The 25,421-nt window shown below is 35.5% G+C and overlaps 1 protein-coding gene across 3 annotated transcripts in view; it reads right to left on the bottom strand.

Annotated features, from left to right (window-relative positions):
• Nucleotides 1–25,421, bottom strand: part of PTPRZ1 (protein tyrosine phosphatase receptor type Z1) — a 234,360-nt gene that overhangs the window by 27,422 nt on the left and 181,517 nt on the right. For 2 of the 3 annotated variants that reach the window (XM_072652894.1, XM_072652892.1), the window contains exons 14-18: nucleotides 14,523–14,614; nucleotides 8,117–8,202; nucleotides 4,960–4,980; nucleotides 4,693–4,789; nucleotides 290–372 (exon numbers count right to left, since the gene is read on the bottom strand). In XM_072652894.1, the coding sequence (XP_072508995.1) occupies nucleotides 290–372; nucleotides 4,693–4,789; nucleotides 4,960–4,980; nucleotides 8,117–8,202; nucleotides 14,523–14,614 (379 nt within the window). The remainder of the gene's footprint in view (nucleotides 1–289; nucleotides 373–4,692; nucleotides 4,790–4,959; nucleotides 4,981–8,116; nucleotides 8,203–14,522; nucleotides 14,615–25,421) is intronic. The other variant, XM_072652893.1, reaches the window with a different exon arrangement.

A 25,421-nucleotide genomic window follows, 5' to 3' on the forward strand; every position in this document is an offset into this window, starting at 1 on the left:
TCTTATTTCCCACTTTAATTCTATGCAATACAACAAATACTTATTACACAAGCACTGAGGAAGATTTGAACTGGGGATATATATATCTCTATCTATCTATCTATCTATCTATCTATCTATCTATCTATCTATCTATCTATCTAATCTATCTATCTATCTATCTATCTATCTATCTATCTATCTATCTATCTATCTATCTATCTATCTAGTATTTGCCTTCATAGATCTTATCAATAACTAGGTTTTAAGAATTTTTTTTGTAGTGTAATTAAGGAAAAAGTATGCTTACATCTACATAATTGGCATTGATGTAATCAGTCAGTCTGCCGTCTTTTTCTGCAAGTTGTGCAAGTTTAACCCTGCTATGATCATCTGCAATGAAGAAAAGTCAAAATAAACTCTGCATTAGAACAAGATGGAGCTCTCTGGGGAGGGGGGAGCTAGGTGGTTCCGTGGATAGAGAGCATCCTGGATTCAAAAGGACCCGAGTTCAAATCCTGCCTCAGACATTTACTAGCTGTGTGATCCTGGGCTAGTCACTTTACCCTATTTGCCTCAGTTTCCACAGCTGTAAAATGAGCCAGAGAAGGAAATGGAAAATCACTCCAGTATCTTTGCCAAGAATACCCCAAATGGAGTCACCAAGGCTCGAACATGACTGAAAAAAAACTGATCTGAGGTTAGGACAGGAAATTGATGTTTTTCTGCTGGATTTTTGCAAATGAATTTTCAGACCTATCTCCTTTGCATGCATAAAGTTCTCCTGGATATGTAATTCAATTCAACAAACATTAGCCAGGTCCCTACAACGTGGGGCCATGAATATGGACAACAGTGAAAATAGTCCTTGCCCACAGGAAGGGCATTATATCCAGGGGAAGAAACATAGCAGAACCTCTTGAGTACAGAAGTGACACATTGAGACTTGTGCTTTAGAAATATCTCAGGATGGAAGCTATATAGAGGAAAAGAGAAGGGAGAATGGAAAACTAATTAAAAGGTTATTGCTGCAGTAGTCCAGGCAAAAGGATGTGAAGTGCGGTAAGAAGGGTTGGCCAGGAGAGATGCCAAGGCTACAGGATTAACAAGACCTGGTAATTGATTATATATGAGAGTTAGAGGCAGTTTCATGAAAAGACTGGGAATGTTAGTTTCCTCACTTTGAAAAATTCACTTTTTAAGCAGAAGTATTCCAGAATCATTATATGGCTTTTTCCTTTTCTCTTCCTCCTTCCCCAAACCAAAAAAAAAAAAAAAAAAAAGCTGTCATTTGATGATGTTTATTTCTCTGCACCCATTCTGTAAAATGATCTGGAGAAGGAAATAAGACACTCCAGTGTGTTATCAAGGAAACCCCAAATGGAATCACAAAGAAATAGACATGACCGAAACAACTGAATATCAATTGCTATAGTGTCCTCAGATACCTGGACCATCTGTATTACCTGCAAAAAGGGGGTTTGTCTGGAGGGGCTGGGTAAAACAAGTTAGAGTGGATCCAGAGAAGAGTAATCCAGAATGAGAGGATCCTAGAAATTGTGTCACAGGATAAATAGCTTAAAGATTTGGGAAATTTAGAAGGAGAGAAAATGTAGGGGTAACTCACAGCTGTCTTCACATATCTGAAGGCTTGACTGTGATATAGAACAGTTCATGGCCTTTCTATGTGTTGTACTAGAGGAGAGAATGAGTACCCATGGATAAAAGTGACAAGGAAGGGCAAACTGAGTCCTACTCATTATGAGAGAGAGCTAAGATGACTCACATGATACTCAGCAATCTATATCTTTGGATATTTTGAGATAGTCATCTGTCCCACTTATTTTAGAGAGGCATCATCTGTCTCACCTGTTATAAAAAGGGCTTCCTGCCTTGGGTGTGTGAGGAAGATAAAAGGAAGAAAGAAGAGGAAGCTTCTTTGAGATGGTTATCTAAAAGATTCCTTCAAGTGAGATATTGCTGAAAGAAAATATGTATTTATTGAGGGTGAAAGGAGATACCTGACAAGATTATGGAGTGGGATTCTTGGTTAATTCAATTACAATCATCCCAAAGGACATAAGATTATTCAATTTTCCAGACGTGGACTTTGACATGAATGGTGGATGAGAAGAGAAATGACTGATTTTGGAGAATGTAGGAGGATCCTTTGTGACAATTTCATTGAGCAAGTCAAGTCCAAAGACTGCTCACTTTTGGAGGCATGGTTGGGACAGTGAATGTAGATAAGACTGTAACTTTAAGAGTGGTAATTTGTGATGCATGAAAAGGAAAGACTGTTTCAGAACAGGGAGATGTGAGTGTGAAAAAGAGTCTGTGGTTAACTTCTTAGCAGACATTTTTTACTTAAAGAAAGATAAAAGGTCTATAGTGGGCAGAGGATAGGCATAGGAATTGGACCTATTTCACTGATATAGGGAATTTCCAGGTGAGGAAACTACGTCAAACTGCAGGTTGGCACCTTCTCTGCAATTTATAGTCTTAGAAAGTTACCTACAGAAAATTTGGGACTCAAAATTAAAAAAAAAATTAATGTTAAAAATTGTTTTTACAAGTAATTGGGGAAAATATTATTAAAAAATATCACCTACAATACTGAGATGTCAGGTAACTTACTTAGTGTCCCAGGTCAGTATGTATCAGTGGCAGAAGCTGGCTCTTGCTAGCTTCATAGCTGATACACACTATATGATACTGTGTGACTCCACAGTTAGAATAGGGGCCAGTCATGCATTACGGATGTGGACCAAGAAATCATGAAAGTAACATTGTAATCATAACTTGCATTTCAGGTATAGAATACAAGAATACTAGAATACAAGAGTACCATCTGAAAAGGAGGGTTCAATTGTTATCTCTGTAGTAAAGATCTATCAACACAAAATGTCTTTGAGAGTATGATGAGAAAGGAAATCAAGTTTTAGCGCCAGTTTCAAGGTTCTAGAATAAAGAAATGGAGCTAAGATGATAACACTTGCCCCAAGTCAACTGAAGAAACCATTTGGGGACTGATGAAAAAAGGGATGGCAATAAGCTTTAGAAAGAACTGAAGGAAGATAAAGTGGAGGGATTTCAGGTGCTGGTAGGAAAAGAGGAGAGAAATCTGAAAAGAGAAGGATTAATCAGAGGCCAAATAGGGTCTTGACCACTGACCCTATGCAAAGCAAAGTGTAAGGCCTGCTTGGGGGCAAATCATTTCTTCTGAAATCCATAAAGAGGGAAAGCAGTGAGAGGAAAGCAATAAAGGGAGGAAAGGGACCAAGAGAATGAGGACAAAGAGACCATTATGAAAGTATTTCCTAGAATACTATGACAATTGGATCTATAGAAAGGGAGAAGACTATCCAAGGACTAGGTAAACAAGAAGGGGAAATTATGAAAATGAACATTTACTATTAGCCAACTGAGGTTTAAATAATTGGGAGTTTGTGAAAACTTTGGTTTGTTCACTGTGTGATAGGGAAGGATTGTAAAGACTTGAAATATGAAGAAAAACAGAATTCAATGGGAATATATGCAAAATTACTAAAATAGAAGTACTCTATAAATATAAAATGAATTGTGCATATCATATTTGTTCCTTTGGGAATATTCATTATAGAGGCTATAATTCTAGCAAGGATAAATAAAAGAGAGATACTATTTTTTATTTTTTAAGGGATGAAGTCATTATTTAATTTTTTTTTAAAGAAGCTGATCAAGACTGAACTCAGATAATTGTTTATGTTCAGAATTATCTTGTATTCTGTATTATACTCAAAATCTGTGATATTCTTAAAAAATTTTTTTCAGTTCCAAATTCTCTTCCTCCCCTCAACTCTCCCATTCATTGAGAAGGCAAACAATATAGAACCCATCACAAATATGAAGTCATACAAAACAGATTTTTACATTTACCATGTTATATAAAAAGGAAAAAAAGCGACAAAAAGAAAGAAAAAGAAAAATATGTTTCAGTCTATACTCAAGAGTCTATCAGTTCTTCATTCGGGGATAGAGAGCATTTTTCATCATGAGTCCTTTAGGACTGTGGTGGACCATTGTGTTGATAAGAGTTTCTAAGTCCTTCACAATTAATGATCTTTACCATTTTCCTGTTTCTATTCTGGTTTTTTATTTTGCTTTGCATCAGTTTATACAGAATCTGTGATACTTTTGTTAAATTAGAAACCTTGGATTTTAAACAAAACACCTGCTGGGTTAAGTAGTGTGCATTCAATTTAGACATGCCATTATGATCTACTTCGCAACTATATGGAATTATGGTGAATCATAGGTCAAGTTATACCTCAAATATATGGAAATAGATGAAGGAGGTATTAGCAAAGGAACTCTTTCTACTTGCCCAAATCAACAGCTCATCCATAACTCAATACATTCGTTCTAAGAACAAGTCAACTATAATTCAGCAGGTTTTAGGGAATCCCCTGAGGCATGAGTAAATTATGTGACTCCCTTTAATAAAGGTCAGAGGCAGGATCTGCACCCTCCCAATTCTAAACCTAGCTCTCTAGCCACTACACCCACACTGCCCCTTCCTGAAATGCAGCAACAGTACAAGTTATATTATACGTATTATATATTGCATATATTATATGTTAAAGTTGACTGCCAGGCTGATGGCACTACATTAAATCAGCATTTAGAGTTTTAGAGAATCCATATAAATTGGTCAGGTACAAATATACTTACAAGCAACAATATTTATGTATCGATTCTTATTCTTATTGTCTGGGTGGTTAGAGCTGTCTGATGTGATACCTAGGTCAACAGTACAGCTCTGCACTTCCTGAAAAGAAAATGTATAGATGCAGTTTCAAAACATGTCCAATAAAACAGAGTGCCTTAAAATGTAATATGGAAGCCAAAATCTTCTAACAATTTTTCTATATCTTACAACTACTTCTTTGCTTTAAAAAAACAAAACAAAACAAAACATGCAGTGAAACAATGCCTTACCTGGTAAAACTCTTTCAGTGTCTAATGAGGGAATGAATGCAAAAAGAGTAAAGAAATCAAATTCCACAGCACACGACAAATGAGGAAAAAAAAGTGTTCATATTAGGTTTACAATGGAAAACAACTATGATCATGCAATAAATACATTTTTTCTAATAGTAACAAAGTTGAAGCTTCAAACAACTGCATGCAAATAAAAACACTACATAATTTAGAATTTAAAGTAATATTTTTAAAAGGAAGAGGTAGGACAAATGATGAATTTTGAAAATGCAGGTGAGAAAAATTACATATTCCATGACCCTTCCTTTAGTATTATTATTTTTGTAAGTAATATATAACTAATCTAACTACACAGTATAATTTTAAACTCTTATCTAACCATATTTAATTTCTTTACATTGTATTTAAATGGGGAAAAATATTTCTATAATGTGTTTTTAATTTAGTTCCTTCAAAATACTGAAAATCTGTTAAAAGCTCTGGATATATCATAGATATTGCATCATTTTAATGTCATTTCTTTTTTTCCAAGTCTATCACTGGTTACTACTTACTTAATTTAAGAAAACCTATTTAACCTTCAAGTCTATTTGTCTTTTAGTATCTGAAGGGCAGATATGTGGAAGAGGTATCAATTAAATTTGTTGCGTTTGTTCCCAAGGTACAGAATGAGAAGCTACAGATAAAAATTGAAATGAAGTCTTGATGTAGAGAAAAAGTGAAACACTGAAGCTATGAACACGTGGAAAGGTCTCCTTCTTTCGGGAGTCAGTGAGTGCCCCCTTCAAGCTAAGGCTGGAGGAACACTTGTCACGCATGATGTCAAGGACATCCTTGTTTAGCTATGGATTAAAGTAGATGGCCTATGAAGCTCTCCCCACCAACTCTGAACACTATGATTTATGGTGCAATAGGTAACATTTATCTAGCGCATAGTATTTGCCAGGCACTCTGCTAAGTGCTCTGCACAATGCTAAGTACAGGGTAGAGCTCTATTATCTATCTCTCTATACACACATATTTATGAATATACAAATATGCACCTGTGTATATATATATGTATACAGACATGCATACATGTAACTAGACATGTATATCTATTTTCCTAGTCCTAGTCTTTTTCAGACAAATCAGAACATGTACTTTTTCAAAGATGATCTAGATGTTAAAATTCTAGTCATTATTTTGCATTATAGTGATCACTTATAACTGAAATGATTATATTTCTTAAAAAAAAGTAGTAAGACCCAAACGTAGGACTTGTCTCATTTATACAGGACTTTATCCATTAGAAAATAAACAGACTTGCCCAGGTGTGGAGAAAAATCCTTATTTGGGGCTTAAAAACAATAAAGTTAGATAAAACAATTAGATAACTATGGTTATGAAGAAGTTTATTATTGAATTAAAAAAAGTTTTTAAAATGAGTGCTAAAACAGTGAAATACATTTTTAAAAATTGAGTTGAAAGTGGTTACTTTATTAATTCAATTCTTTTTAAATAAACATATTAAAAATGCCTTTGTTGCTACATAAGCCTTGAATCACATGTTTATCTACCCCTGGGGCAAATCTTGTCTTTTCATTTGTAAACTGGGTACTTTCTACATATGGGCCATAATAGATGGCTGAATGGATATATCATTAATATAAATTTGTGGGAATATCTTCTCCCCAAGATTTAGTACAATCTTGAACTTTTCTGTTTTGTTTGGTTTTTTCACTAATTCTTGTATACTAGCAGGACAACATTTAGAATACTGCAATAAAGATTTAATTTAACAAAAGGGTTTATATAGGCCTAACTTACAAAAAGGAAATGGTCTACCATGGCAGAATTTGGTTGATAATTTGAAAATTTAATTATGATTGCAATCATATAAATTATTCTCTTTTACCTAAAGGCTTTCCCACACTCTGCTCTTCCCAGACACTCCCTGTTATATAATTACAATTTGAAATTTGCTATCAGGGTTAAGTGGATTTGTTTTTCATTCAATGAATGAGGAAAGCACACACAACTATTTGCATTTGCAGTGATTCTCTAAGATTTCTAGCCTATGATAGCCTCTCCCTATGCCCACTCCTTAATCAAAATCCAAGCCAAAATACACACTCCATGTGGATGGCTGGTGGAATTCTCCTGGTGGTCCTTACCTGGCTCTGGTCTGGAGATGGAGTGGATATTGCTCAGGGATGGAGGGGATCAGAGTTTAGACCAAAAAGTTAGCATTAAAATGACCACATGTAGTGGTTCAATGCATAGGACAACTTTGGAGTATTCTCCTGATAATCAAGATGGAGTAAGTTCTAGATTTGAAGTCAGAAGAGACCTGGCCTCAGATAATTACTAACAAATATGGCCATGGATTTTCTTATTTCTAAAATGGTACTAATTCTTGTATAGTTGCACAGTTCAAATGACAGAAGGTATACATGTTCACTTTGAAAATCTTGAAGTGCTATATAAATGTCAGCTATTGCTTTTTTAATGTAATTATATGAACAAAATAAACTTAGGATAATGTCTACTAATTATAATGCTCAATTTTGGAATTTGTTTTTTCCTTGGAGATGATTCATGATTTTTATCTCATCAGAGAGGACTGATCCAGACACAAAATAGTAAAATTAGTGTAAGGATATGTAAATAGGGCAAACCTGAGATTTAGTGACTTTTAATAATTTTATTATCTTGGAAATTAAAAAGAAAAAATTAATAATTTTAATTAATACTGACAATTCACAAAAAACAGAGAACACCACAGATCCTGATTTTACGGAAGACGACAATCTATTTGTTAAAATTTCTAGCAATTAAGTTATAACAAATTGTCTGCTTTCAACCTCCCCTCTACAGTTTGTTTTTTAAATTAGCTTTCATTGGCTCAAATATGCAAACAAACAAAACCCATCAAAAACCAAACCAAACCAAAAACCAGAAACCAAAACCCTCCCAAATCTTTGGACACTGTATTCTATTTTTATATGAATTAGCACATACCTTGGATGTCTTAATAAATTTTAAATCTATTAGCTTCCCTAGAATCAAAACGCTTCTGATATCTCTATAGCAAGATGCAGTTAAATGTAGACTCTTTTATAGGTCTCATTCCTTGTAACACATTTTAAGAAGACACGCACAGAAAACATACCTCGAATTCTTCAGTAAACCCATTACTTGCATGTAAGTCTGCAACATGCTTTGGAAAGTGTTTTATAGGAATTGCTCCAATATCATCTATTGGGTTGAAGAACAAAAAAATGAGTAATTGAGAATCATTTGAATATTCAGATGTGTACCTAAATAATGTATAAAACATCTCCATTCATTTTCACTAACATTTTTTTTCCCTCAAGTAATTTTTTTTTATTTTCATTTTATGGTGATTGTCATTCTAAGAGAATTCTAATGTCTAAAGGAACACCAGGCCTAAAGCAAGATTGTTTTCTTCCATATTTGCTACAAACATGATCCCAGAATTGCAGAAATCTGATGGGTACAGAAATTTCTCTCCCTGCTGCATGTTCTAAATAGAGAAACATTCCACACTTATAGATCAAGTTATAAATATCACTGAAAGCTACATTTAAAATTTTTATTACAGAAGGATATTTTCACAGCAGTTTTCTTGTAATTCTGGTGGAAAATCCTTGCATAATTCCAAAAAGATTTTATTCAGAAATAAAAATTTAACCTATGTTTTTAGTCACACAACAGAATAGTCATAATTTATAGAACAATATCACTTTTTGCAGAATTTAAGGTCTGGTAGCCAAATATTCTGATTGCTGTTTATATTTGAGAACATTTCTTTCCTTCTCTACATAAATACTGGAAAACATTTGTGTGCAGAATATTCATTAAGGAAAATGTCAAAAACCTTTGGGACTTTTAATCTGTAAAATTCCGAGAATTCTAAGTTGAAAATATGTCATGTAAACAAAGTCATTTGATCTGTTAATTAATTGTGAAGGGGCCAAATTATTTTAACTAGCTGTGTGTTTTTTTTTGCCCCTTCTGGAGTGCCTTTCTTAGATTAAACATATTACAATTTCACAGTATGCGATTTCACAAGTGATGTCTCCGACAAGGAAACATCAAACACATTTCACCAGAAACAGTTATTTACATCAACAGATGTTCAGCATTTATGCCATCTAATATTTTTAAGCTTCAGTTACCAAGAATTTGTTGATTTCTTTTAATCAGGATCCATCTGGTCTCTCTTTTAGATGAGTGGACGTGAATACTAAAATTGAATTATCCAGTCAAGCTTAAGAAAAACTACACAAATGTGTAATTCCACTTTCACACCTTACAGAAAGATTCTGCCAAGAAATATGTTTTATAATTAAACAGAAAAACAGTAATAACCAGTCACACCTAAATCATAAGTCCTTTTAGTAACGATCCTTGAGGAAATGAAGGCTTTTAGAATCACATCTTCCATTCTCTGTAAACAGACCTTCTCTCACCCATATATTACTTCCAGTTTATTTTATTGATTGGCCTACTTGCTAGAGGGATGGAAAGGCTGAGAGACCTCTTCCTTTTCTAATTTCATTTTTGGTGAAAGCTCAGTCACTGAAAGATCACTCATTTCCTTTTAAATGTCAGCCAACTCAGGGGTAAGTTAATTGTGAATTCAAATAATTCTGAAGGTCCTTAAATCACAGAGGGTTTTTAGTTCAATCCAACAAACATTTCCTACTATGTGCAAGACAGATTTTGATGCAAAAATGATGATTCTGTGAAAAGATCTAATAAATCTACTACAAAAAAAAGTAGCAAAGAATTGGAATTGATTTGGAATCAATGGACAGGAATGTTGGATTTGCCACTTACAGTCTGTGCTGATCAAAGGCAAATAAGTTAACCTCAGTGGGCCCGTAAACACGAGGAGTTGGGTTTAAACAACCTCTAAGTTTTCTTCAATCTCTAAATTTATGATCTGATGTTATTGTCCTATGATTCCCCCCATCTCAAGGCAGGTAGCATGGTGTAGGGGGGAAGTCTCCTGGATTTATTATCAGAGTTGGAAAGTCTGCCTCTATTTCTTTGAAGTTGGACATTCAATTTTACCTTCCTGGGTCTCAGTTTCCCTATCTGTAAAAGAAAGAAATTAGACTGGATGGTCTTTAACATCCCATCAATGTCTAAACTGATGTTCTCTTAAACAAAAGGCTCCTCACCTGGATTCCCTGAGCTTTTTAATATTTTGATAACTGTGTGGTACCATTTGTAACCCTATGTATTTTATTTTGTGTATTTAAAAGCATTATATGAGAAGAGGTCTGTAGGCTTCACCAGATTCCCAATGTGTGATACAACAAAAGGTTTAAGAACCTCCATGTTAAACAGTGTCCTTATATAGATATATGCAACTACATACATATCTATGAAAGTATATAACTAAACTTAAACAGATTCATGTCTCTAGTTGGAAAGAGCAATTAAATTTATAAGTATTTATATATCAGTTGATACAATGGTTGTTCATGATCATCTTAAAACCATCAAGGTTCACAAGTAAATGAAAACGTATTTTAATTTTCACAATTATGTTTGAATTGGGTAAATCTTCACAGGAGGAAAAACAAACATTTATTAAGTACCTGCCATGTGCCAAGCACTGTGCTAAGCACTTTATAAATATTATCTCATTTCATTCTTATGACAAACCTAGGAGGCAGGTGCTATCATTATTTCCATTTTAGATTTAAGGAAAGTGAGGCAGATGGAGGTTAAGTGGTTTGCCCAGGATCACACAGCTAGTGGTATCTCAGACTAGATATGCTCTCCTGTCTTCCTGATTCCAGGCCCAGACTTCCATGTACTGTACTGCCTAACTGCTTAGGAGTCCAGTCAGTGCATTTATGTGGCCCAAAGGAACCGAATGATAGTACTCTATAAGAGAATCCTGATTCGTAAATTTACCACCTACTCTTCCATGTTGTAGAGATTAGACAATGTGGATATTAAGAGCCAAAATTGTCTGGAGGAAAGAAGTCTTGGCATCAGAAGTTATGGGGGCTGAGCCTACATTCTGATTCTAGTTCTACCATTTAATCTTTCGGAGACTCACTTCCTCAAGCTTAAGATAGGGATTATTTTGGCACTTTCTAAAATAATAAAGGGAATCACAATATTATCATTACTGTGTGTCCAGTTTTGAGTCACAACATCTATCTATACAGGTTACTGCAGTTTTGTAATACATATATGTGCCTATGTGTACACATACACACACAAACACACACACACAACACTGTGGAGGCCAGGGACTCTAATTAGAGTTCTGTCTCTTGTCACTAGCTAAGTTGAATGACCTTGGGCAACCAATTAACTTTTTCTGGCCTTCGTGCCCTCATATGTAAAATAAAATACTTGAACTGATATTAAAGATCTCACCTCTAGTTCTAACACTGTGATTCTATGATCAATATACAATTTATCAGCACAGCAAAACATAAGTTGCTTCCACAGTGCCACACTGTTTTGCCTCTAGTAGAAATAAGCAATAGCTTTTACCCAGAAGCACAGTGCAGTGCAAGAATGGATAGAGTTTTGGGCCTGGAGTCACAAAGACCTGACTTCAGATTGACCTCAGACATTAGCTGTGTGATCCTGGGCAAGTCAATTAACCTCTATTTGTTTCAGTTTCCTCATCTATAAAATGGGGATAATAATAAGCCTACCTCCCAAGGTTGTTGTGAGGATCAAACGAGATAATTAATTGTAAAGTGCTAAGCACAGTGCCTGACATATTGTAGATACCATATAAATGTTAGCTATTAATTATTATTGTTAAAAGTTGGTTTCAGAATCAGAAATAGCTGAATTTGCATCCTGTTAACCCCGGGCAACTTATTTAACCTCTTGGTGCTCCCCCAGGCAGCTCTTTAACACAATTAAGTTGTAGGGCAGGTGACAGCCTGCATTGGTGGAATTTTCTCACTAAGAGTTCCAGTTTATTTAAAAAAAAAAAACCTTAAAAATATTTTGCACACGCTATGTTAATATTTCAAAGATCTGTGATCATCAGAGTGGGCACTTCTCTACCCATAAAGATTGTCATCCCTCCATTACTTAGTAAAATGTCTTTGTGAGGGGCTTTGGCTAAAAGAATGAATAATGTGGTGACCAATGTTCTGGTAAAGAGCAAGACTTTCTACAATTAAATAGGATGGTTCTTGGTCAGACACCCTCTTTTTGCAGGGTCCATAACTCAAAGCCTTCCCAGCCTGGTAGGATTTGGTATATCTTGTGCATTCTTGCACTTATATTTCAAAAACCCAAAAGTACATATGTGGTGCCATGATTAGGCATTTAAGTAAGACTTTACTGGGGATTACCACGTGACCTATTGAAGGTTCCTCAAAACAAGTGATTTCTACAGCCATCCTGGTCACTGGAAAAATTTAGTTTTATATTAGAATCTCAATGACAATCTCAATTCTTTCTGTTTTTTTTGTTAGAATAGGACTCATCATCTATTTGTTGTACTTTTCAAATATTTCTCTTGAGCTAAAACAACTTTCTTATATGTTAATATGATTAATTGCTATACATAAATTTAATTTAGAATTCAGATAGCATCACCAACATTGCAATATACACTATTATAAAAATTTCCTGGTACAGATCTATAGGAAATGAGATCCTCAGTTTAATTACAAAGAAGCTCCTGTTAGAAATATGAGAAAACTGAAACAGTAGACAGTGGAACAATTTAAATTCATGCTAGACCATGTGTCCAAAATAGTCTGAAAAGTTTTTTTTTTTAATTTTCCATTATCCCAACTATAAAAAAGCTTTAGTGTTTTAAACTGCTTAAATCAAATGTTTTGAGTTTAAAGACCATTACCCTAAAGGAATGTTCCCACTGACTAATTTCTCGGAGGTGAGACTAGTGATAAGTGCAGTTATTTGTCATTCCTCCCCAACTCCTAGATCTTTTTTGTCCTGTGTCGTTGCATAGGTAGGATGTGCTGCAGAAAATGCACATGAGTGGGTGAGCAACACCTGGAGAGTACTAATACACACACATAAATGCCCTGGGGAGCAAAGTAACCCCAAATCAATTATATTCTCATAAAATCTGTGTGGAGTTAAATGTCTAAAAATGGTTCCTCATTTTGAGTTCAATCAAGCGTAATGATGAATTGCCCCTGAACAATGTCAGGTACAACTCTATTCAGAAACTATTTTTAATTTCCATACAAGTCACAAGAAATCTCTTCTGGTACAAAGAAGAAAATCCTATCTACATCTCCCCAGTCTTTCTCTTCATAGAGGACAGTTAGTGACTTCAGTGGAACTTCCCAGGAAACGTCCTGGCAACCTGGGTCATCTTCATTATATGACTTGAAAATGAAATTGTTTCCAATAACCAGAATATGTTTTACTTAGTGTAAGGTTATAATTAGTCTGCATTCTTTAAGCCTACATTGATTAAACAGGAGAAGGAGATGTGCTGGCAGAGTAGAGATGAGCCCTGTGTAGACAAATATGTAGACAAATGAGAGCTGGTGGAAGTTTAATTAACTTCTTTACATGCAATTGCTTTAGAAAAATGTGCATCAAGCATTTGAGTGAGTCAACAAAAAAGCAGGACTGAAAAGTGTTAAGAGAGAAAGAGTTAACAAAACACTGGGCGGCATCATTTACCCCTTTGCTGGACAGCAAAAAATTGGAAAATTAGGAAAAGTGTGGTGCTTTCTCTCATCCACATCCCTTAGGCACTGAGATTTTGCATAACAACCTGGCAATGTTCTGGGACTGATTTCTAAACTAAAGAAATTTCAATAAAATCAACAGTTAGAGAAATGATGTGCTTCCCCCCTGGTTTTTGAAGACCATCCTTATGCCTTTCCATATTCCCTTCCTCCATTTCCCTTCTCTCTTACTCTTTTCCAAGGAGTTTTTGAGGAGCGACTGGACAACCATTTTGATTGTTCATCTTGCTGGGCTGCTTACAAAAACCTTACTCCTTACATAAGTGTCTGTGAAATAGAAAACTCTTAGCTACAGTGTTTAAGTTAAGGTATTTTAGCGGCTGACTACATAGAGTCTTCTCTGAAATTTAAAAGTTTTTATAAATGTTAAATTCTAAATATTAACAAGCAGTATACTCCCCATGTCTGAACTTTTAAAGTCTTCAAATTTGTTGAGACATTTTCAAGATGGTCTCTTCTTAAATGCAGTTAAGAAGAAAAAAATCACAGGTGACCAGAAAAGAAAATGACCTTTACTGTTCTTATAATTGCTTCTTATCCATAATAACTACTGTTGTTTTAACATGACCGATTCTTTTCATTATTTAGTTTCCTCTCACATTATTGTAGTAATTTTAAAAAATGAGGCAGGTAATATAAATGTTTGCTCATGACAATCATCATGAAGTGCTGGCTATATTTTATGGCTAAAAACATATAAATATAAATCTGGAAGTGTTGACTGTTTGGAGGAGCATGCATGTTTACAACATAAGACACCACAACCACAAAGCATTCGATATTGTACTTTTCTTTCACACAATAATTCAAAAGCATTACCTGAAATAGGAAAGATGGGTGTTGGGGGTGAAGAAATGACTCGAGGTGATGTGCTATCTTCTAAGTAAAAATGTGCAGTCTGAAAACATTTTCTAGAGAGAAAAACAAGAATAAACGACACCATGAAATGTTTTAAATAGAAAACAGCATCTGGATTCTTGGAAAGTGATGACATTTCAACTCAACTTAGCAAGCATATGTTAAAGTATGTACTATGTGCCAGGCACTAGGAATGATATTTATAGAACTTAAACCACCCCTCGCAAAACACTTCTTAAATTGTACTAACAAACCTACTACAGAGAAACAGAATGCACCGAATGATGCTGTCACTGTGCCACCCCATTCCCGGTTCATATTATTTTTACCTGTACCAGAAGCAGAAGAAAGAGCAGATATCAGACATATTGAAAGAAGAAAAGGCACTTGGAGCTCTGTTTGGTACTAAATAGCACTTTGCAGAGAAATGAAACCTCTCCCCAACCTGGCAAATCAGTCTTCCACTGTACATCTATCATGTATCCCTTTCACTGTATAGGAACAGAAGTGAAGCTGAAGATACTTTCTTTAGCATATCCCGAGCCCTCTTCTATTTCAGATTTTTAACTGCTTGTAAAACAAGGCATGCTGTGATTAAGTGTAATCGAGAGATCACAGTAGTGCCATTTTGCTAATAACAATAAAAAAAGATGTAGCCTCATATTTGATCTAGGCTCATATAGCAGTGCCAGACACAAGCCAAGGAAATCATCATGAAACAGGCAACTGGAAGCAGGGGAGTTTTTCTTTCCAACAGATGCTAGCCTTGTTGATGAGGGGTTTAAGAATGAATACAAATGGAATCAGCTGCAACTCTGACCCAATATAACTTGCATCTATTTTCATTCAGATAATAAGTGTAGCATCTGGTTAAAGCAAACTCGAAACTATTGAGAGGAGTAAAGAACCAACTGCTGCTTTAAAGCAATGTAAAACAACCTTAATTAAAAAACTCAGATAATTAAACCTGCTAATGACACTCTTTGACGTGGCTCATTTAATTTATTTGAAATATTATTCAAAAGTCATTCATTCTAAATAGAAATACATGTATAAGTGAAAAAATAATAATTTTATGTTTATGAAATTCCAGGATGGTTATTCTAATGCGGTTTTAGGCAAAATACAGTCTCACAGGAGCTATTTTTAGTAACTTTTGTTTTGCTTGAATTGTTTTCTGAAGATGTAAGTAGTGTGAGACGGCATATAATTTATATATTCATCTACTTAACAATGCATAGCAATGACATGAATGTGAAAAACTAGAGCTATGTTCTTAGAGGGATAGAAAAGGATAAACCTTTGGGGGAAAAAATGACCCTGAATAAAGTCAGGAGGAACAGAAAACAAATAGGACTTCGAACCAAGGAACAGTGATACGGCTTCCAAGAGTGAAGTATGCCTTTAGTTTTTTTCTGTAAGCCAGAAGTTCTCAAACTCTTTGGATTCCAGATCCCTATTTATTCTAAAAATTACTGAGTATCCTCCAAAATAGCTTTTGTTTCCATGGGTTTTATCTTTTCAGATTTAATGCATTAGAAATGAAAAAAAAATCTTTGTGTTATCAAAATAGTTTTGAACTCAGGGTTGCTGTGAGGGTGAAATGAGCTTACGTTTGTAAAACAAAAAGTCCTTAGCACAGAGCCTGGTACATCATATGCTCTATATAAATGATTATTCTCCTCCCTTCCCCCATGCATCATACTTTTTAGATGTCTCACCGTTCTATCTGCCCTCCTCTGGACTCATTCTAGGTTTTCAATGTTGTTCTTGATCTGTATTACCACAACTTAAATGTAATGTTCCAGATCTGTTCTGGACCATAGGTCCACACAGAGTGTGGGCTGGGTCTGCCTGGGTAGACTAAAATAGAAGGGACTATTATTTGTTATGATGTAAACTCTACTTCCAGTAATGAAGCTTAAGATGTTATTAGTTTCTTCGATAATCATACCATAGTGATGAATCACATTAAGCTTTAGCTAAATGAAATCCCAAGCTCTTTTTCACATGATTTTGAAATCAGATTCCCCCATCCTCTAGTTGAATAACTGAGCTTTTGAACCAAAATACAGGAATTCCTATTTATCTTGTCAAATTTCATCTTGTTGATTTTCTCAGTGTTCCATTCTGTCAAGACACATTTCAATCTTGATCTTATCAAACCCATTAGCTTTCTCTGCCCAAAGACTTTAAAAGTATGTTTTCCACGGCTTCATTATAGATAAAATCATGGAAAAGGTGCTGGGAGGGTCCTGTAGTATTCCATACTTCCTCCAGATACCACAGAGACATTAAGACACTCTTTGGTATAGATAAAGGTGAGAAGGGAGCAGTTTTAAAACACTGCCCATTAATTCAACAAATATTCATTGAGCGTCCCCTGAGCATGGAAGTCTCCAAAGGAAACAACAGAAATTATGATCCCTACACTTAACAATCTCTTAAGCAAGAATGAACAAGTCACATGCAGACAGGAAGTATGATTGAAGCAGAGGGACCTTTGAGGAGAGGAGTGAGAATTGTGATTGGGGTCCTGTGTCATTTATTGAAGGGACTTAGACACTGGACAATGAAATCTGTATTTGATAATCAGGCATGGAGACCATTGATAATCATATGATTAATATTAATTGAAAAAACTTTAAGATGCTAAACAGTGAAGTTCAGAACATAATATATTGAGCTTTTTAAGGAGAAGAAAAACCATTTAGCAAGTTAAAAAATTGAACCAGATATCCAAATCAATGGAATCTCATTCCCTAGTTGAAGATTTCATCGCTTCTTACCTGGACTACTTTACGAGTCTCCTAATTTGTCCTCCCACCTCAAGTCTCTCTGTAATCTATTTTCAACTCAGGTATAAAAGTATTATTTCTAAAACACAGGTCTGATCATGTCACTCCCCTGTTCAGTAAACTGCACTGACTCTGTATCTTAAAAATAAGGTACAAACTCCTTTCTCTGGCATATAAAGCCCTTTACAACCTGGCTCCAATCTACCTATCTAGCCTTACTCTATAGTAATACTCTTCACACACTCTGTGTTCCAGTCAAACCAGCCTTCTTGCTATTTCTCTCCTACAATAACATTGTCATCCACCTCCATGACTTTGCACAGAGTGTCCCCCAGGCCTGGAATGCACTTCCTCATTATGTACATCTCTCAGAATCTCTGCTTGTCTTCAAAGTTCAACTTAGGAGCTACTCTACATCTCAACTTGCAGTCACTTCCCCCAAATTACCTTGGGTTGTGTCTATATATTTGTATGTGTACCTTTCATATACGTTGTCCAAAAACAATAAAATATGTTAATAACCAACGAAAAAGTCATCTATGTTTTATGATTTTCATGTGACTTAAGCTGTGTCTTAAATACAGACAGCACTTAAATGTATATCTACTGATTGAGACAGTGGATTAAATGATAAGACCTTTAAGGGAAGCTTATCAGGAACCTGGAAAGGATGACATTTTTTTCAAAGGTATAAAAATAGGAATTTGAAAATGCAGCCAACCTTTGGTCATGTAAATAACAATACATCTGATTATTATTAATAAGAGAATCAAATTTAGAGGTAGAAGAGACTTGGAGATCATCTAGTCCAACTTTCTTATTTTGCAGATGAAGGAATTAAGCTCAGAGAGGTCTGTCACTTGCCCAACATCACAGAACTAGCTAAGAAGTGGCTGAGTCAGTACTGAGACCTTATGTCTTAGAATTCTAAATCTAGAGAAGTGGTAATTAAAGGAGGGTACAAGATTAGTCCAGGGCACCTATGTAGTACAATGAATAGAGCATTAGGCCTGCAATCAAGACGACTCATTTTTATGAGTTCAAATCTGGCCTCAGATACTAACTGTGTGACCCTGGGCAAGTCACTTAATCCTGTTTGTCTCAACTTCCTCATCTGTAAAATGAGCTGGGAGAGAAAAATGGCAAACCAGTAGAGTATCTTTGCCCAGAAAACCCACGTGGGGTCTTGACGAATAGGACACAACTGAACAACAATAACAAAGGAGATTAGTCCTAAGCAAACAAACAAAAATCCCTCTAAGGAAGTAAAAACATATATTTATAGCTCCTTTTGCGATGACAAAGAATTGGAAACTGAAGGGATGCCCACCAACTGAAGAATGGCCGATGGAGTTATGCTTTACTGTAGGACTATAAAAAATGACTAAGGAGATGGTTTCAGAGAAATCTGGGAAGACTGATGAACTGGTGCAGAGTGCAGCAAGCAGAATCAGGAGAACTGGTCATTTATAGAATGACAACTAGTGTCAAGATAAACAACTTTGAAAGACTTGAGGACTCTAATTCGAGTAATGACCAAGCATGATTCCAGAGGACCAATGATTGGATGCCGCTCACTCTCCTGACAGAGAGTAAAGGATTCAGAATGACACTTTTTTATATACTTGGTAAAATGCAGATGTGTTGATGGGTTGTTTTTTTTAAAATAAGCTATACATGTTTGCAACTGGATTTTTGGTTTCTTCCTCAGTTGAAGGGTGGGGGAAGTTAAGAGGAAAAGAAGGCAAATTTTTGCTAATTGAAAAAAATGATTAAAAATGTATTTATCACATAAATCCAATGGCATCTAAATCCCTGCTATGAGATCTGCCAGAACTTCACCAGCTCACAGAAATGTGTAGGAGTCAGATCCTATTTCCTCCTGAGACTTGATTGTTAAATTTTCATTATGAGCATGTGTACTTTGGAAACTGGTAAAAGTTACAAATTTGGGCTTGATTTACTGTTTTATTGATTGTCTAGAGTCAAGACATAAGAAAGTGATGGAGAAAATGTTAATCAACCATCTTAAACATAAAACTATGCTGTGTATATATATTTTTTTCTGGAGAGCCAGTTGTTGAACAAGTACACCCCTGCTTAAGGTCATTCTACCTATCTCTAAAGGTTGTTGTGAGGAGAGTGTTACTAAAATAGGAGCCATCATAATTGCTTTTCTTCTTATGAGTTTCAACGACATGTTTTTGGAACACTTTACAAATTAACAGGAGGGCTATATATTCATATATATGCATATGTATATTTACATGTTTGTATTATTATTTATTGATATGTAGAGATACTATTACCTTCTCAAGACAGGGGAAACAGGACAGTGAAGAGAAAAGAGGACTAGCTTTGGAATCCAATAATATTAGTTCAAATTCCAACTGTTGCTTCCATCTTGTATGACTATAGGCAAATTCTTTCATTTCTCTGGGCTTCATTAGTTTCTTTAAGATAAAGAGATTGGAATAGATGATCTCAAAGATCTCTTCTAGCTCTAAGTATATGAATAGGAATGGGAAGTTAGTCATCCATGCTCCTTAAGCATTTTCTCATTTCTTAATTCCAAAATGAATCATGGATGTCATGTACTAGAGATGGAAGAATTTCTATTAAAATGTTTTTGCCTTTGGGGTTAGAAAGGTTACTGGTCCTTATTCTAGGGGTATGAGTCAAATCGAGTCATTCTTATATCTGAGCATTGACAGAAGAATTAAATATTTTTGAGTTTCAGAAGACTGGCGTTGTTTGATTGTAATGTTGTTTGATGTTCATCCCTAAAGGTTCAAAAATTTAAGCAACGCTTTGCCACATCCGCAAGGTAAACTGATACTTGACCTCAGAAGAAAATCTAGTGAATTCCCCTGAATGTGTTGTATAATTCATTTGTAGATGAATGCCCATGGCCAAGGAGAAGCAGCACGGCACTATGCGCGGATTGAGAGCTAGAAATGAAGGTCTAGGTTCAAGTTTCAGCTTGACCACATACTGATCCAAGTCACTTAATGTCTCTGGGCACCAGGCAATTCTCTCAGAGTATAATTTACAAAGAAAGTACTCCCCTGCCCTGGCAAAGGGAGTTCCCTATACCAAATCAATGACAGTTCCAGTCCCTATTTTTTAATGAATGTTCATGGAAGAACTGTCCCAAGCTAAGCAATCAGCTTTGACCAACAACCTAGAGATGGAACAGAATGAGAGATAGATAAGAATTACAGAGTGTAACTTTAACTTAGCAGAAGGGAGTCTGAAAAAAGAAAAAAAATATGCAAATAGATATAATATTTGAACTGGAATTTAAAACAATTCAAATAAACCACAGAGGAAAGATGAAACTTTCAATGAATTTAAATGAGATTTCTGCTGGCAATGGATAGGCTTTTATTTTAAAGAGGCAGACTGATAAGAGAGATAGCATACATATAACGCTTTCAAGATTCCTAATATGTTTTCTATCCAAGGCTGACTGGTAAATGTTTAACCATCTGCTCTCTGAAACAGCATTTTGTGGTTGTTTAGTTATTTTTCAGTCCTATCTAACTCTTTGTGACCCCTTTTTGGGGTTTTCTTGGCAAAGATACTGGAGTGGTTTGCTATTTCCTTCTCCAGTTCATGTAACAGATGAGAAAACAGAGGCAAACAGGGTAAAGTGACTTGCCCAGGATCATACAGCTAGAAGGGTCCGAGACCCAATTTTAATTCAGGTCTTCCTGACTCCAGGCCTAACACTGTATCCATTGCACCACCTATGCACCACAAATGCACAACAAACTGATGGGTTTAATATGAATTAATAACATTTTCTCCATCACTTTCTAAATTCTAAACAATTAAAAAATAACCCAATCCCTGATTGACAATATTTGCCAGTTTTCAAGATGTACATGCTCACACTGAAAACTTAAAAATTGACTTCCTCTTGCAGGAGCTCCAGATGACAACCTTGTTATGTCTATGGTCATATCTAACTCTTGACAAAACGAGGGAGGTGGGTACTATAGGCATTATTATCCTCATTTTACAGAGAAGGAGACAGTCTCTGAGAGGAGCACCTTCTACTAATGCCCTCGACTTCTTAAAGATCTGAACATTGTCTCTTACAGGATGCTGGAGCAGGGTTTGTGGTAGAATTAGCATGCCCTCTGACGTTAGAGAACATCTACTCTAGTTGAGACCCATAGCAGTGATATGACTGAATCAGTGTTGTAGAACTTATAAGTGGCAGTGCCTGGCTTCATACATGAATCTTCTCATTTTAATCTTATCACTTTTAATACACCATCATCCTACAGTATAAAGGAATATGTTTCTGTTTAAAATTTATACCCCTTTCTCCCACTGAAGAACCACTAACGCATTGTTCTCTGCTGAAGACGTTTCACATCCTTCCAATGAAGGGTTGTCACATGTAAATTATGCCCTAAAACATCTGGAAAACTATTAAAGCATATTATTTAATATATAAGAAGATTCAACATCGATATTCCATCTGTTCTGTATAAGCAGAGAACATCTTCACGACTATGTGCTAAGTGTTGATAACTATGTCTCCCGCTAATTATCACCAGGCTATGAGGAAAAAAGTGATGACTGTTTTAAACTTGCAGACATAGGTCCTATCAATCAATGTTAACCTGATTATTTAATTTACACCTTTTCATCACAGTAAGCATTTAGATCTAAAACCTGGAAATAGGTAATTCCTATTACATTTCTTTGAATATTTATAAAAATATGAAACAATATTCAGTGCGCTGCATTTGTTATAAGGACTTCTACAACTTCTCCATAAGGTCTTGTTATCTATTATAATTATCAGCTTTTAGAAAATAGATACATGGTGAATTCTGCTTATAAGATGTTTTTGCAATGTAGTTGAAAATCAAGAGTTAAGTAGGCAAGTAGAAAAAAAAAAAAGGGAAACCATTCAAGTCCTTTCAGATATTTCACCTAAAGAAATTTAGATGAATAGCCAAACCCATAAACTTGTAAACACCCAAAGAAGAACTATTGTTATTCTTAACTGAATGTTCTCTTTGGAATCCAAATCTGACACTACTAACCCAAGTATGCTAGTCTTTGGAATTAGTTTTTCCAATACTTGTGACAGACTGAAATGCTTCATTTTGTCCCTTGAAATCAGTATCAAGCTGCCCATGACAGGATGGAGACAAATGGCCCATAAGCAGATCAGTCCTTAGCCTCACAACTACTGTGCTCTATCAAGTGTACAGACATGGATGTTATTACTAATATTCTCCTTTTAATAAACAAAGTGAATTTTTAATGCCATCATTTTTTTCGCTGTTTAGTCATTCAGCTGTATCAGACTCCTTGCAACCCCATGTAGACTTTTCTTGGGAAACATAATGGAGTGGTTTGTCATTTTCTTCTCCAATAGATTAAGGCAAACAGACCTTAAGTGACTTGTCTAGTCATACAACTAGTAACTTTCTGAGGCTGATTTTGAACTCAGATCTTGCTGCGTCCAGGTCCAGAATTCTATCCACTGAACCATCCAGCTGCCTCCAATACCACCATTCACTGCTGCCAATTTTAACTGGTAAAAGTTTTATGGTACACTAGTCAAGTCAAGTCAACAAACATTTCTTACATTCCTGTTTTTCTAGGGATGCCAAGAAGGCAAAAACAGTTCTTGCTCTCAAGGAGATCACAATCTAAGGAGGGAATCAACATGTAAACAACCAAGTACAAACAATATGTAAGATAATAATAACAGCTAGCACTGATTAAGGGCCTACAGTGTGCCAAGCTATCTGCTAAGCAGTGAAGAAAAAATAAATTAAATGATTTTTAAAAACTCCTTCAAGGTTATAACTTAGTGGGTGACAAACATGTGAAGTCACTAGCACAAGAGCAGCTAGCTGGCACAGTGGATACAGCACCAGCCCTAGAGTCAGGAAGACCTCAGTTCAAATCCAGCTTATAACACTTACTAGCTGTGTGACCCTGGGCAAGTCACTTAACCCTGATTGCATAAAAAAAATCTACAAAAAAAAAAAATGTGAACAGTACAGAGGAAAGACAGAGCACTTCTGGTTGATGGAATCAGGGCAGGCTTCATGGAGGAAATAGTTTTTGACCTGGTCCTTGAAGGACAGATCATGGGATCCTAGATGGGATATATTTCAACAGATAGAGAAGAAGTGAGTAGCATCATCCAGGAGAAAAATGAAGGTATGTTTTGGGTATGGGCAAAATAGTAGTTGGTTATAGTTTGTGATAAGACTAGAAAGGCACATTGGAGTGACATTGTGAAAGACACTGAATGAACACTGGCCTGAGGAATTTGGACTTTATTTACATAATACATAATACATACATAATAGGTTTATAAAATACTTTAAATCAGTTATTTTATTTGATTCTCTAAATGATAATTAGAGACAACAGGGCATATATATGTGTGTGTGTGTGTGTATATATATATATATATATATATATATATATATAAAATTAACACGTGTGTGTGTGTGTGTGTGTGTGTGTGTATAGTGGGAAATTCCCATTCAAGATGAAATCATATTGGAACCAATAATAAAAACAAAAACACAATAATTTCAATAGAATAAGTGACATTTAAATGATCACTCTCAAGTGCACTACATACACTGCCCCCTTTAAGCTTCACAACAACCAGGTGAGGTAGGTACCACAGATACCATCCTCATTTTATATACAGGGACACTGAGGGTCAAAGAAGTTGACTGACTTCATAGTGTCATAGATTTAGAACTATAAGGGACATCTAAGGTCATTTAATTCAACCCCCTTATTTTACAAGTGAGAAAACTGAGACCAAATAATTTTCAGGATCACTCAAGTAATAAATCCAAAGAAAAGGATTTGAACCCATATCCACAAATTTACAGTAAGAGTCAGAAATAAAATCTGAACCCAGGTTTTTCTGATTCTACATCTAGTATTCCTTACTGCCTCCCTAGATAACATTTTAGGCTTTTCAGTAGAGAAGTGTTCAGATCATATCCACAGAGAAGGAAGATTATTTTTGGCAGCAATGATTAGTGGGAGGAAGGAAGAGTAGGTGGAGGACAAGGACTATCACAAGAAAACCATTTAAAAGTCTACAAGATAATTCAAGGGAGAGATAATGATGATAGGAGTGTGGTAATTTGGCTAGAGGTTCTGAAAAAAGAGCCCTAATAGGGGAGTTGTTCAGCAAAGAATCCTCAGGCTTGATAACCAATTAGATTTGGGGGAAGGAGAAAGGGAAAAGCAAAAAGTCAAAGTTGACTCCTGGTTTCTGAGTGTTACCATTAACAGAAATAGGGAAATCAGGAGTAGAAAAGAGTTTGGGCAGAAAAATATTGGTTTAGTTTCAAGTCTATGTGCTTGCTGATATTAAATCAATTTCTTCTACATAACGGCTTCATCTTGTATCCAGAGGGCAGTTCTCCAAAATAAAATTCATTATCTTTCCCTATTTCTGTCTAGCATACCATCTTTCTTCTAGTCACTCCAATTTTCAATCTAGAAATCATTCTCAATCCATCGCTCTTACCCATCCCACTTCCCCCTTATATTTAAGTTACTAAACCTGGACCATTCCACCTCGTCAAGTACTTGGAATTCTCTTCTCTATAATTATACTGTGACCACCTTAGTCTAGGCCTTCAGCTCTCATAAAAACGATTGCAAAGGTCTCCTAATTGTTTTCCTTACATCCAATCTCTCCCTTCTTCAACCAATCCACTATGACATTGCCAAACTGACATTCCTAAAGGGCTGGTCAGATCATGTCACTCCTCTGCTCAGAAAGCTTCATTTGACTCTCCAATGCTTCCTCTGTTTGGAATTTAAAGCCCTTCACATTTTATGAAACTAACTTTCCAAGCCGATTGTGTATTAATACCCTAAATAAATTCTAAGCTCCAGCCAAACTAGTCTACTTGATGTTTCCTCAAACATGATATCCCATTTTCCACCTCCATGCCTTACATAGATTGTCCCCAAAGGTTAGAATGTTCTCTCCTTACCTCACCTCCTGAAACCCCTAGCTCCCTTCAAGGCTCAG

This window comes from Notamacropus eugenii, chromosome 3 (assembly GCF_028372415.1).
Source record: "Notamacropus eugenii isolate mMacEug1 chromosome 3, mMacEug1.pri_v2, whole genome shotgun sequence".
Lineage (NCBI taxonomy): Eukaryota > Metazoa > Chordata > Mammalia > Diprotodontia > Macropodidae > Notamacropus > Notamacropus eugenii.